This window comes from Pleurodeles waltl, chromosome 3_1, assembly GCF_031143425.1.
Source record: "Pleurodeles waltl isolate 20211129_DDA chromosome 3_1, aPleWal1.hap1.20221129, whole genome shotgun sequence".
NCBI classification, from domain to species: domain Eukaryota; kingdom Metazoa; phylum Chordata; class Amphibia; order Caudata; family Salamandridae; genus Pleurodeles; species Pleurodeles waltl.
The window spans coordinates 875,745,574-875,760,451 of NC_090440.1; the positions used below are offsets into that span (position 1 = coordinate 875,745,574).

Consider the following 14,878-nt stretch of genomic DNA (forward strand, 5'->3'; position numbering starts at 1 on the left):
GACTCTGACTCTAACATTGGAAATATCACTGTTCAACAAAAAAGGATTGTAAGCCAGTCCTTCTCTGGGTGTGCGTCCAAGATTTAGGGCCAGATGTAGCAATGGGTTTGCGCCTCGCAAACGGCGAAAATCGCCGTTTGCGAGGCGCAAAAGCCTCTTTGATATTCAGAAATGCATATTGCGAGTCGGGACCGACTCGCAATATGCATTTCAGAATCGCAAATAGGAAGGGGTGTTCCCTTCCTATTTGCGATTCGGAGTGGAATGCAATTCCATTTGCGACCGCATATGGGGTCGCAAATGGAGTCGCAGTTACCATCCACTTGAAGTGGATGGTAACCCACTCGCAAATTGGAAGGGATCCCCATGGGACCCCTTCCACTTTGTGAATAGACCCACAAATATTTTTTCAGGGCAGGGAGTGGTCCAAGGGACCACTCCCTGCCCTGAAAAAATACCGAAACTAAAGGTTTCGTTTTTTTTTTTAAGTGCAGCTCGTTTTCCTTTAAGGAAAACGGGCTACACTTAAAAAAAAAAAAACTGCTTTATTTAAAAGCAGTCACGAACATGGAGGTCTGCTGACTACAGCAAGCCTCCATGTTTGCGAGTGCCCATAGTCGCTATGGGGTCGCAATTTGCGACCCCATACCGACTTGCAGACGGTGTCTGAGACACCGTTCTGCATACCAATTTGCGAGTTGCAAATTGCGAGTCGGAAGGACTCGCAATTTGCAACTCGCAAATTGGATTTTTGCTACATCTGGGGCCAGATGTAGCAAATCGGCAATTTGCGACTTGCAAATTGCGAGTCCCTGCGACTCGCAATTTGCAAGTCGCAAATTGCTATGCAGTACGGTGTCTCAGACACCAACTGCGACTCGCTATGGGGTCGCAATGACCCACCTCATGAATATTCATGAGGTGGGTCGCAAATTGCGGCCCCATAGCGAGTATAGGCACTCGCTAACATGGAGGCCTGCTGACGTCAGCAGACCTCCATGTTCGTGACCTGCTTTTAAATAAAGCAGTTTTTTTTTTTTAAGTGTAGCCCGTTTTCCTTACAGGAAAACGAGCTGCACTTAAAAAAAAAACGAAACCTTTTGTTTCGGTATTTTTTCAGGGCAGGGAGTGGTCCATTGGACCACTCCCTGCCCTGAAAAAATATTTTTGGGTCCAGTCACAAACTGGAAGGGGTCCCATGGGGACCCCTTCCAATTTGCGAGTGGGTTACCACAATGGTATTGCATCCCACTGCGACTCGCAAATAGGAAGGGAACACCCCTTCCTATTTGCGAGTCGGAAATGCATATAGCGAGTCGGTAACGACTCGCAATATGCATTTCTGCATGGCAAACCCACGTTTGCGACTCGCAAACGGCGATTTTCGCCGTTTGCGACTCGCAAATGGTTTGCTACATCTGGCCCCTGGCCCTCAAAACTCGCTCTATGTCGCTATTTGCACACCGCCCCTCTGACCTCTTAAAACAGAAACTAAAATAATCTCCTCTCAGTCTGTACTGCCATTCTCTTACCGTCCAATTATGATACCAGTTAAGTCTCTCTCTGTCTCTATACACAGCCCAAGTCCCTTTCGATTCCTGACCTGTTCGAACTACTCTGGCTCCAGAACCCATCACCCTCCTCACCCATGAACTTTTGCTAATTGCTGTTAAGTCATTACACTTTTATGGAACTTGTGCGTAATAGTCATCTTACCTAATTTATCTACGTTTCATATATCGCTACAGCTCCTGGGTTTGTAAAGCGCTCTAATTCTCTTGGACCTTGTCAGCCCTTCATAAAAAAAACGGAATAAATAAAAAATAATCAGTTAATCAGGTGACGTTTTCGTTGCGCTCAGCGGTGGCTCAGATCCTCCAAGCTACCACCACACCAGCCTTGTTTGTTTTAGAAATGTCAATATACACGGACACACGGGTGGGTAGAGGAAGGGAGATGTGGGCTGGGTATATGTAAATAGATGCGTGGAGGGGTGGGTGAGTCGACGGTGCAAGAGAGGTTGGAGAGCGTGGGGGTGGCTGGCGGAAGGTAGTGGTGGTGGGGATGAATGGATGAATAAGACCCTTAAAAGTGTGCACTGAGGTTCATACTGCATTGTGGCACATAAACACGGTGAATAGGAAGGATGGCTTACAAAACCTGAAAGTTACGCTTACCCCTTCACAGCCTTTCTACAACAGAAGAGAAAGAAGTTTAGACAAGGGATGTGCGAAATTTCAGTAATTTGTTTCTGCATTCATATACTGAATTAATACGAAATAATGTAAAATTATATGTAATTATGCAAAATGTGAATACATTTTGGGCTGCATTTTAGCGTGAAATGCATCCTCACATCAATTTTTTGCCGAAGGACACATTTAAAAAAGTGTCGAAAAAAACAGCTGCCCTTTTTGGTTAGTCTCTTGTGTTCTCTGTAAATTTTTACCACGAAAGTGTATAATTAAGCAAAGTGGTACAATGGCATCATTTGGGTATTTTAGCATTTCACTTTTTAGGTCAAGTTTAGACCTCATGTCAGCATCCTTAGGATTTCATGTAATAATCAAGTGAATTCTGGGACTTGTAGTCTGGGGTGATATCAAATGATCTAGAGTACCAAAGGCATTTGTAAAAGGAAATCACAGGGATGGATATGTTATGCACTGACGGCATGGAGCCATTCAGTCAAGCCCTTGAATAATGCAGCTCTCCTGCCTTTGCCAACAACACATCTACAGGTGCTCAAATAAAATGATGACCTTTTTGTTAGAAATAGGGTCTTTGGTTGGCAGTCAGGTTACCCCCTGTGCAAGCAAGGACCCTCGCTCTAGTCAGGGTAAGTCACACACAATCCAAATTATCCTGTGCCCACCCTCTGGTAGCTTGGCACTGAGCAGTCAGGCTTAACTTAGAAGGCAATGTGTAAAGTATTTGTGCAATAAATCATACAATAACACAATATAGCACCACAAAAATACACCACACAGTGTTTAGAAAAATATATAATATTTATCTGGGTATTTGCAGGTCAAAACGATAAAAGATGCAATAAGAAATTGTAGAGATATCACTGAAAAGTGATATGAAGTGTCTTAAGTCTTAAGCAAACAAAGTCTCTTTCAAGCACAAAGTACCTGGTTTGGAGTGAAAAATCTCCACAAAGGGCCGCAGAGGAGGAGATGTGTGGAAAAATGGTGTGTGCGTCGGTTTTGCCCCTTCACACACGGACTTGCGTCGTTATTTTTCACGCAGGGAAGACGTGCGTCGATTTTCGGCGCGTGAACAGGTCTCCTTTGTGGGTGGTGGGGTTTTCAGATGCCCCGGGATCTGTGCGTGGAATCCTGGGCTTGTTGTCCGGCTGCGCGTCGTTCCGGTGGGCTGTGCGTGGAATTTTCTTCCTCACGGCAGGCGCTGCGTCGATTTCCTCTCTGGAAGCCGGGCGGCGTTGTCCAGGCGGGGCGTGCGTCGAAGTTCCGGTCGCACCGCAGGCGTTGCGTCGATCTTTTCCTTGCGGTGTCGAGCGGCGTCTTTCCGGATCGGCGCGCAGTGAATTTTTCACCACGGAGCAAGCTGTGCGTCTAATTTTTCGATGCACAAGGAATCCAGTTGAAAGAAAGAAGTCTTTTTGGTCCTGAGACTTCAGGGAACAGGAAGCAAGCTCTATCCAAGCCCTTGGAGAGCACTCCTGCAGCAAGGCAAGAGTTCAGCAAGGCAGCAGGCCAACAGCAAGGCAGCAGTCCTTTGTAGAAAGCAGTCAGGTGAGTCCTTTGAGCAGCCAGGCAGTTCTTCTTGGCAGGATGCAGGTTCTGGTTCAGGTTTCTTCTCCTGCAAGTGTCGGAGGTGGTAGGGCAGAGGCCCTGTTTTATACTAAAATGTGCCTTTGAAGTGGGGGAGACTTCAAAGAGTGGCCTAGAAGTGCACCAGGTCCCCTTTCAGTTCAATCCTGTCTGCCAGGGTCCCAGTAGGGGGTGTGGCAGTCCTTTGTGTGAGAGCAGGCCCTCCACCCTCCCAGCCCAGTAAGACCCATTCAAAATGAGGTGTATGCAAGTGAGGCTGAGTACCCTGTGTTTGGGGCGTGTCTGAGTGAATGCACAAGAAGCTGTCAACTAAACCTAGCCAGATGTGGATTGTAAGGCACAGAAAGATTTAAGTGCAAAGAAATGCTCACTTTCTAAAAGTGGCATTTCTAGAATAGTAATATTAAATCCAACTTCACCAGTCAGCAGGATTTTGTATTACCATTCTGGCCATACTAATTATGACCTTCCTACTCCTTTCAGATCAGCAGCTACCACTTCAATAATATATGAGGGCAGCCCCAATGTTAGCCTAAGAAGGGAGCAGGCCGCACAGTAGTGTAAAAACGAATTTAGGAGTTTTACACTACCAGGACATGTAAACTACACATGTACATGTCCTGCCTTTTACCCACACAGCACCCTGCTCTAGGGGTTACCTAGGGCACACATTAGGGATGACTTATATGTAGAAAAAGGGGAGTTTTAGGCTTGGCAAGTACTTTTAAATGCCAAGTCGAAGTGACAGTGAAACTGCACACACAGGCCTTGCAATGGCAGGCCTGAGACAAGGTAAAGGGGCTACTAAAGTGGGTGGCACAACCAGTGCTGCAGGCCCACTAGTAGCATTTAATTTACATGCCCTGGGCACATATAGTGCACTCTACTAGGGACTTATAGGTAAATCAAATAGTCCAATTGGGTATGACCCAATGTTACCATGCTTAAAGGGAGAGAGCATATGCACTTTAGTACTGGTTAGCAGTGGTAAAATGCGCAGAGTCTGAAAGCCAGCAAAAATGAGGTCAGAAAAAGAGAAGGAGGAAGGCAAAAAGTCTAGGGATAACCCTGCAGAAGGGCCATTTCCAGCACTTTTGGTCTAAGCACATTTGTTCCGGGACTGGGTCCCATAGTATGGCTACCCCAGTGGAAGTCGCCCACGGGCAGTTAAGGCTTACCCACACATTTATAAGAACGCACCACTTTAGTGAGAGAAGAGGGAGAGACTGGAGACAGAGACAGAGAGATTGTTCCACTTCACCATGAGCTTAAGCACTACATCATGCTTGCCTGCAGTGTAGTTTTTTTTTTTTTTAAGTGTTTGCCACTTTGTTGACACCTATGTCTGAAACACCAACTACTGCTGACAAGCATAGGGAGAAAACATACGACATCATGAAATCAATGTATTTGTCCGCCAGCTGCAAAACATGCAAACAGGTGCTCTGAACAAAAGTGATGAGTAAGCTGGGGTGCATAATGCAGGTGAAGTTGGGTTTAGGCAACTTGATGAAGTTTTTTTCGTCAACTACGCCAACTCAACACGACAAGACTGGAGAAGTTTATTTTAAAAGGTAGTTGAAATCCCAGAAATAAAGCTAGATAAAAAACGTTCAGAACATAGGTTTTGCCAGATCGTTTTCAGGAAAACACCATTTAACGTAGTGATTAATTTTTTGCCAACATACTTACTCCGCTTTATAGCTACCGCTGATTGACACAGAGACAAGCGCGCCACTTAAAAAAAAAGTTGTACATTTGTACTGGAACTGGAAGATATGTTCAAATGCAAGGTGTAAGTGTACGACTTTTGGGGATTCACAGACATTCCTAGTAGTACGCCTGCACTAGATGCTACTTTCCAGTCTTATTTCTGGGAATATCATGTGTGACATCCTCTATTTCGTAAAAGAGGAGTTGTACATAGGGTTTATCTCCACAACAGGGAAAGGCAGCATGTTCTGCAGATGCAACTTCCCTTTTTTACTTTGACAGATAAACCATCTTTTTACATGGAGATGCCCCTTTCCAAACACCCCCACATTGTTTTGAGATGTTCGGTTTCCTTTACAACCCTTCAAAGTGAGTTACTTCACCCTTTTGTTGTAGTAAATCCCCAACCATTTCCAGGAAAAGAAAGGATTGGAAAAGAGTTTGTGAATGACAAGACCTGCAACACAAGAAACAATTTCACTGCCTGCATGACTGAAGATGCTAACTGGATGGCAGCCACCTGTCTCAGTCTGAACACTACCAAGGCAGATGCTGTGATCTTCAGCAAGAACACCGACACCACTGGACTCCAACTTGTGGAGGTGGAACTCGTACCCATACACAGAACCCATGCCGGGAATCTCAAAATCATCAACTGCAAACTGGACATGACTACACAAGTCAGTGTTATCACAGCATCCTCCTTCCACACCCTGAAGGTGCTGAGGAAATTCTTCAAATGGCTCCCATGCAACACTAAAAAAAACTGTCACTTATGCCCAAGTCACCAGCAAGTTGAACTACGGGAACACCCTCCACACTGAAATCAGCAAACAACTCACTAGTAAACTAAAAAGCAAGCAGAACTCGCCAGCCTGACTCATCCTCAACCTCCCACACAGAACTCACACCACACCTCAGGGAGCTACACTAGTTCACGATACACAAAGGTGCTCTATTCAAACTCTTCCCACATTCAAGGCAATACACAGCTCTGGCCCAACCTACCTATACAGTCGCCTCTCCTTCCACCAACTACCCAGACACCTCCACTCCACAGAACTCCTAGTTGCACACATCCACGCCTCTACACAACACAATCAGGAGGACGAGCATTCACTTGCATCGCTCCAAAAGTGTAGAACGACCTCCCACTACACATAAAAGTCTCCTCTCTTCTTGATCTATTTAAGAAGCTGAAGACCTTGCTTTTCAATTAACCAACTTGCCACAGGCAGGGCTAGGCACGAACACCTAAACATCAGTAAACCCTTGTGGGTGGTGGTGTGCTTTAAAAATACATATCACACAACAATGGCCACAAACTCAAGCGAAATCAAACATTGATGCATGATTTGCATTGGAGTTGTGATTGCAGAAATGTTTGTAGTTGCGGTGTTTAATTACACAGTAGCAAAACTATTTACACTTACAGCTGATAGCTGTCCTTTTGTGAACATTTGACAGGAGTAAACAGAGCCACTTTCGGCCATAAAGATATGTTTTAAAGCCATTCATGGCTATGTCAATTGGCCCATAGTCTCTCCTATTTTACATCCCAAAGATGATGGAGAACCTAGACCTGCTGAAGGCCCCTCCCAAACATGCCTTGCAGGCTGTCCAGAAAAAGTACAAAATTATGGTTTCCAGCATGAACCAAGAACTGGTGTAAAAACATTCACATTTTTAGAATAATGTCATGAAAATAATGTAAAATGTTTGAAGTCCATATACAACAAACATTGGCAAAGAAAACAAGTCTGGCGTTGGCTGCTAGCTGTTTTTTGATTTCTCAATCCTTGACTCTTTTGCCATGGTTTCAGTAAAACGTAATTCTTATTGAAGATGCCAGGCCTTCACCAATATAACAATTGGAAAAAGTTAAAATCTTTTGGTCTAAAAGCACACGCTGTCATAGTAGTACCTGACATTGAAAGAAACTACATTGTGTGCAAAGGTCTTCATGTGAAAAAGAAGAATATTGTCACTCAAAGTGAACTTAGCCAGTGGCTGAACATGGTCACCTGCTGCCCCATGCTGCGTAAAGCGTAATAAAAATGTGAAGGACACAGCAACGACTGATTGATTAAGAAGGCTGGCTGAAATCTCTTCTAGGTAAGTATTATATACGGAATTTTAGTAAAATCAAATAGTCTTGGCTAACATTAGATCTAGAAAAGACCAGAAGAACTATTACAAAAACTATTTTATCATATAGTATTGCCAATTCTTTCAATTTTCTGAGAAGCAGCAATAACCAAAATGCATTACGTTGGGACAAAACTCACGTCCTTGTTCAATACCTCAACTGTTCCGGCCACCTTCCCTGAGGACTGGAAACACGTAGAAGTCAATGCCCTACTAAAGAAACCATCGGCAGACCCCCACAAACTGTTCCAGGCAAAAGTATTAGAAAAAGCCATCCACCAACAACTCTCATCACAGCTGGAACAGTACCTCCTAGTCGACGCCTCTCAATTTGGATTCCACAGCTTCCACAGAACTGAGAAGGCCGTCAATGCGGCTGCTGATGACATCCGAACCCTACTCAACAGAGTAAAGACTGTGGCTCTGATCCTCCTATGCCTCTCTGCAGCTTTTGATACAGTCTCCCATCACACACTTATCACAAAACTGCACAACATAGGCATTCAAGAGGCAGCTCTCAGATAGATAACCTCTTTCCTCACTGGGAGAAAGCAAAAAGTCTGCCTTACCCCTTTCACTTCTGAACTGAAGGAAATCATCTGTGGAGTATCCCAAGGATCCTCGCTGAGCCCCACCCTCTTCAGCACTTATATGACACCTCTGGCTAGCATCGTCAAAACCTACTGACTCAACATCATATCCCACGCTGATGATACGCAACTCATCCTCTCCCTCTCCGAAGACAACACCAAGGCCAACTTCCACAACTGCATGACAGATGTCACCAACTGGATGAAGGACAACTGACTGAAGCTCACCATTTACAAGGAAGATATCTGGAAACGAAAGCTCCCCATGGGACGTATCCTAGTGGCCCTTAGAACTTGGACCAACTTCTGTCCCCACTGACCGCACTAGGAACCTAGGCATCATTCTGGACAAGAAGCTGACCATGATTACTCAGGTCAACTCTGTCTCCTCCTTCTGCTTCTCCATCCTCCTTATGGTTTGTAAGATATTCAAATGTCTACCCCAAAGGTAGACATGCACCATCACTCAGGCCCTCACCTCAGCCAACTGCTACACGGCAACACTCTCTACGCAAGGATCGCAGCTCACCTCCTCTGATGACTACAGACCATACAGAACGCCACAGTCAGGTTCATCCTAGATCTCCCTTGATGAACTCATATCACCTCCTGCCTCAGGGAAGTCCACTGGCTCCCTTTACAGAAAAGATGTCAGTTCAAGCTCCTGAACCACACCTACAAGGCCATACAGAGCTGCAGACCTGCATTCTTGAACCTGCCTGAACTTCCATCAGCCCACCAACCCTATCTGCTCCCCTTCGCTTTCTCCTCGACATCTGACATAACAAATGCAGAGGTCACTCCTTCTCCTACCTACCAGTGAAGACATGGAACGAGCATCCCTTATATCTCCGGACCCCCCATCTCTTATAGAGTTTGGAAAGTCCCTGAAGACCTGGCTAATTGGCTAGTCAAATGGACCCTGCCAGCACCTGGATACCCTCACGGGAGACAAGTAGTACTCTACAAATCTACTGATTGATTGATTGATTGATAGAAAGTCTGTAGCAATCCTTCACCTTCATTTCTGCAACATCTGTGCCTGAATGGTGAGGAGAATGTAATCGGGCCTGCGCAAACACCAGCTCAGCAAACTGACAGTGAGGGTTATCTAACACATAAACACAGGTACCGTTTGAGCTTTCCTTAACAGTGTTCTGACTGCAAATAAGGGTCAGACCATCCAAATAGTTTGTTTGTGAATTGTGTATAATCATCAGTTAATGTCAGAGTGATTTACAAGAGAAAAAGAAAGTTAATTTGAAACAGACAGATGGAACAGGGTTAGAACAATAATCTTGAAAACAATGCAAGCTTTTATCATCAACAATTTGTCTTGATGTCTGCCTCCGTACCTTAAGTGCAAGGATGATGAGTAGGCGTCTAAAGCAAAACAAAGACAACACCATTCCAACCTCACAGCCTACGTTGTGTAGCACGCTACCCATGGACGCAAGTGCTTGAGCGGCCCAGGTAGGGGTAATAAGAGCTGTATAAATGTTCCAATGGTTTGTATTTAAGAAACCTCAATCAAAGGTTGCAGAGCTAGCTCAGACAGCAGCAGTGGTTATGTATCCAGAAACACACAGTCCATTTTAATTCCATCACCTAAAGAACAAATCCAGTCTATAGCGCTATACAACCTGACAGGCAAGGAGAGCATCCTCAGGCAGGTCTATTGCAGGAGTACCAAGGTGTCTATGAAGTTCATCTTGGTAACCAGAGTCCTGTCTAGAAACCGAATGCAGTACCCACTGTGGGGGCGGCTAGAGCTGAACTCTCAGCTGAACTACGAGAGGTCCCTGCACAGAAACTACAGGCCAGAAGAATAGCTGACATCTGTCTGGGACACACACTGACACTGTCCAGCTGCAGGCTTAATGACCTCAGACTGGAGACCGAAACGGGTCAATGCTAAGGAACCCCAAACAAAGAGAAGTCAGGCTATGTGCCAAGTGTTACAGCAGGAACTCAAGAACCACGAGCGTTGTCTCCAGAACCGCCCAGCAAGCGCACCTATCAGAGAAGCATTCTTTGTGAAACACTACAAGGTATTTAAGTATATCCAAGAACATAAGAAGTGAGAGTGGAGGGAGTAGAACAGAGGAAAGAAAGGGGGCCCGAGAGTAGAGGAGGTGGAAGAGAGATAAAAGGCAGATAGACGAAAGAATGGAAAGTGTAAAAATGAAATGGTGGTAAAAAAAGAGGATAAGCAACAGAAGGTAGAAGAGAGAAAGCGGCCAAAAAGAAAGAAAAGAGTGAAAAAGGAAAGAGCGAAAGACAATGAAGAATGGAAAGGAAAGAGTAAAAGAAAGAAGAAGAAGAGAGGCAGAGAGGATAGAGAGACAGTGGGTGGGATAATTGGAAGGAAATAAAGACGGGGAAAAGATAAAGCGAGAGAAAAGAGAGGCAGCGAGAAAGAGGAATGGTAGTCGAGAGAGAAAATAAAAGAGCAAAATAGAAGAGTAGAGGGAGAAGAGAGAGCAAATGGAAGAGAAGAAGTGGGAGAAGAAGGGGAAAAATGAATAGATATAAAACGGGGAGAAGATAGTACATGAGAAAAAAGAGAATATTGAGAGGAGAGAAGCTATAGGTATGTGAGAAACAGGTCGAATAGGAGAGAGAGAAAGAGGGAGAGAGACACTGCATAGAAGGGATGAGAGAGAAAGGGAGGTGGTTGGGAAATTGAGTTTAGTGGTGACATTCCCAGCTGCTGAAATAAAACTTGAGCCTGCATTAATATTCTCAAGTATTTGAAGTGCGGGAACAGGAAAGAATGAGCACCTTCGATAAACCTGGAAGACCCCCACTCAGCCCTCCCCGCATTCCTGCGGTCTCTCAACTCATCGTGGACGGGATCGGGCGCAAGATTTCCGCGAAACAAAGCATCCGCAGATAGGGATTGGAACAGGTCCAAGGCCCAGGGAGGGGGGCGGGCCTCTTTAAAAAGAACAACTACAACACCCGCTGCTGTCATACCCATGTGGCTGGAGGAGTCCGAGCTGGTGCATCTCTTATAAGTGAGGCGAGAGATCGAAACTCCTCGGATTTTAGGTGGCAGTGCCTGTAGCACCGACAGGACGACGCAAGCTTTATCGACACTGTAAAGCTATGTCGGCGCTGTAGACGAGCTGTTTGATCCTGGGCAGCCGTAAAGGAATTGTGACTCTTTCAGTGGCGCATGCCACCGTGCACCACACTTTTTGCTGCCTTTCAAGTCACAAAGCGCCTGGAGGCTATTCACTTTGCTGAGCTTCACTAAACATTCATTCACTCAGTGAGCCGTGTTTTGGTTACTAGTGGATGCTAAGGCAAAGACTAGGCCATTTCAAAGAGCCCAAACCACTCATTTCTGAATTCTGCCTTGGAAGTATGGCCCCGCTCCTCGAAGTGATGCTGATGGGGTGGCTGGGCTCCTGCCTTGTTCCAGGGGGTTCCGGCGCGTACCTCCAAGCCGCGAGCGCCCCCGAGAAGCACCGGCACCGGGTACAGCACGGGCCCTGTAGCTACACCTTCCTCCTGCCCGAAATGGAGGACTGCCGGGCCCCCGCTGGGGGCGCCTCGCCTGCAGACTTCCAGGTCTCTAACTCTCTGCAGCGGGACGCCCCGCCGCCACCAGGGGGCGCAGGGCCCACCTGGCCCAGCCAGAGGCTGCAGCAGCTGGAGGACATCATGGAGAACAACACGCAGTGGCTGCAGAAGGTAAGAGGCGGCTTCTGTGCGCTCCACTCCGTGCGTGGGTTGGGTCTGGAGGTTTAGCGGACCATTGAACACACCGAAAGGGTCTGTGTTTGACCCAGTAGGGCTCCAGTACGAGTGGCCATTGTCCGCCAAAATAGCATATGCGATAATACTGCACTTTTTTTAAATCACCAATAAGGGGTCTGTCGGTAACAATATACACCCATCATCTGTCATTAGCGCCAAGACACCCCGAAAGGCGAGCTGGTGCTACGAATACACCTGTTCTACTGGGTTAAATTGGTTTGAGCAGGTTGCATCACTAGCAGTTCTCTGTACTGTGTGAATTTACCGTAGGTCAAAGGTCTTTAAACTTTTTATGCTGAGCTGTCCGCAAAAAAAGAACAAAAATGTTTGGCTCCACTGCTGACTAAATGTAGGTTTTTACTGTTAGTACAGAAAATGTTCAATATTGTCTATCTTATCGTTTGCAATGGACACAAGTGTTGATTGACACCCCCACGACAGGAGCTAAAGTCACATTTTTAAGATCACCGCTTCAGGCCATACTACATTGCATTGTCTGGTATTAGAGAGTGCAGGGCAAGGTTCTGTTAGTTCGAATTACGGGCCAAATGTACGAACACATTTTCCCATTGACACAGAATGGGAAGAACCCTTTGCTACATCTGGCCCTAAGTTAGGCTGGTGTATGCTCAGATGTACTGATGTTTGTTAGGCCAAGAAACTATGTGTCAGGCTGGTTTGTGCTAGAATATTCCACACTTCGATATGTTAGGAAGGGCTATTAAATAGATTGAAAAAAGTGTGTGTGTGTGGGGTGGGAGAGGAGTTCTCTAAAAGTGGTGTGGCTTGTTTTAAGGGTATGGCTTGACCATGTAAATTACATTTCTGTGATTCCCAAAGCGTGTCACCCGACAGGTATTTTGGTGCCTGTCTGAGCTTTCTGTTACTGCATCCAGATATATAACACAATGACTGGCAAGCATCTAAATACAGATATATAACACAATAACTGAAATGCACCTAAAACCATCCAGGACTATTGGCTTTGGCAAGGGTTGTTAGCTGTTTAATATAAATGAGCAACAGCAATGATTTTGAAAAATAATACTGAAATTGTTTCAGTTCTGAAATTGTGAGCCCGTGAATTAAACATTACTGCGGCCTGTGGAAGGGGAAGTGGTCTTCAGTGTCTCAATCACTTCTGTTATGGTCACTCCATGTGAGACATGTTTGTCTTTTTTTCTCTGCACATCTCCCCCACCTGCATATTTTTAACCTCGTTTCTTTCCTCTTCAGCATCCTAATTTCACTCTTTCACTCCCCTCCTTCAAACACGCAATGCACGCCCTCACCGGTAAGCGCTACATTTTCTTTCACTTTCACCTTGTTAATATTTTGACAGCTTGTCCCTCTTTTTCTACATATTTGTGCAGAATAGCAACTGGAACACATGACCACCGCTCTGTGCGCTCCACAGAGAGGCCAAGGATTGAATGGCCCTTTATGCTGAACACCTTTTTGACCCACTGACAGACACTGGTCTTCAGCCTCAATTCCAGAGACCCCAATCTTGGCCTGCTATAAACACCTGGGGTGACTCGGTTCAAAGTATGCATTAAGCAAAAGTAATTTACTACAAGAATAAAATACAAGGCACAGCATCCTGGAAATATGATGTATGAAGAGGAACTAAATCTCTGACAAGGGTTGCCTTACTATTTTTTCACATTCACTGTTCAGAAATCGATCACTGTTTTCACCTGTGAGGTCAAGGGCGTGAATATAGAGCCCGATAGGGAAAATCTCCCACAAAGGGAATTTTAAAAGATTCATATGTTGCCAAGCATATTGACATGAGTGAGCATATGTAGTGCCCACTGCCACCTGATCGGCACCTACGTGCTTGCTTTAGTGGTATATGGCAATGGGCACTGAACATGGGGGTTAAGTTGAAGTGCCAGGAACAGAAGCTCCCCTGGGCTGTGCATCAAACTCCACTGGGTACATGGGGCAGGGTAGGTCAATCCATGATCATTCCATGCATGGCCTCTCTGCTGAGACTACAGAGAGGAACCAATCTGAGTGAACTGTGATGGAGAAGTGCTGGCTGCAGCTGCTCTGCTTCTACCTCACATATCCACCGTAGCTCCTCCTGTGCAGACTTGAGGCCAAGCGCTGCTTCTTGAGCGCCTGCTGTGTGACCTGTCGATCTAGGGTTGTTTCATTTATTTATGTATTTGCAGTTTTCTACAGTACAACCCAAGCTCAGCGAATTTCACAGAAGCAGTAAAGGCAATGCATATGTACCCAGGTGCACATATGTTGTAAACTAGTGTGATGGAAGTGCAGGCTGTCTATAGCATATGCAGCTAAGGGAAAGGCCAAGCATACAACAAGGTGAGGTTCATCAATGCGTCCTGGAAATGACGACAATCTCATGTGTAGGGGAAGTGGGAAGCAAGTTACTTCTGGCACGTCGATGGATCAGTGGTTGCTCCAGGAATTCTCTGTCCCTCTGTGAGAAGTCCCTCTGGGGGACAGATCCTGGAGCTGGTTCAGCAGAATGAGTGCCAAAGCGTTCTTCGGAGCCCCGTAAGGACAAGAGGGCGTCAGAGATTGTACATTTCTGACACAGCTAATTCAGGGAGCCTGAGTTTCTGCAGAGCCCTCGTAAGGAGTTTTGTGGGCCCGGGGCCAAGACACATTTTGGGGCCATTTGTTTGAACAATTAAACATATTTAGTGTTAGGGATAATGTATCCACTTGACTTTGTCGTAATCCACATGTCATTATATACATAGACTTTCTCAGTCACCACATTTGCCAATTTAATATATCCATTCACCATCTACTTCCCCCTCTCAGCCTGTTAGACCACCACTTTGTGCCCTATCTACATACCTGATCCTAAGCGAAATC

The 14,878-nt window shown here is 45.7% G+C and overlaps 1 protein-coding gene and 1 long non-coding RNA gene across 2 annotated transcripts in view; one reads left to right on the forward strand and one right to left on the reverse strand.

The window, feature by feature from the left end:
- LOC138284727 (uncharacterized) overlaps positions 1-14,878 on the reverse strand; it is a 137,199-nt gene that overhangs the window by 46,630 nt on the left and 75,691 nt on the right. The window lies entirely within an intron of this gene.
- The window catches only part of LOC138284726 (angiopoietin-2-like), a 161,871-nt gene continuing 158,203 nt past the window's right edge, over positions 11,211-14,878 (forward strand). Inside the window, exon 1 of the mRNA XM_069223841.1 lies at positions 11,211-11,953. Within this exon, the coding sequence (XP_069079942.1) occupies positions 11,555-11,953 (399 nt within the window). The 5' untranslated portion in view covers positions 11,211-11,554. The remainder of the gene's footprint in view (positions 11,954-14,878) is intronic.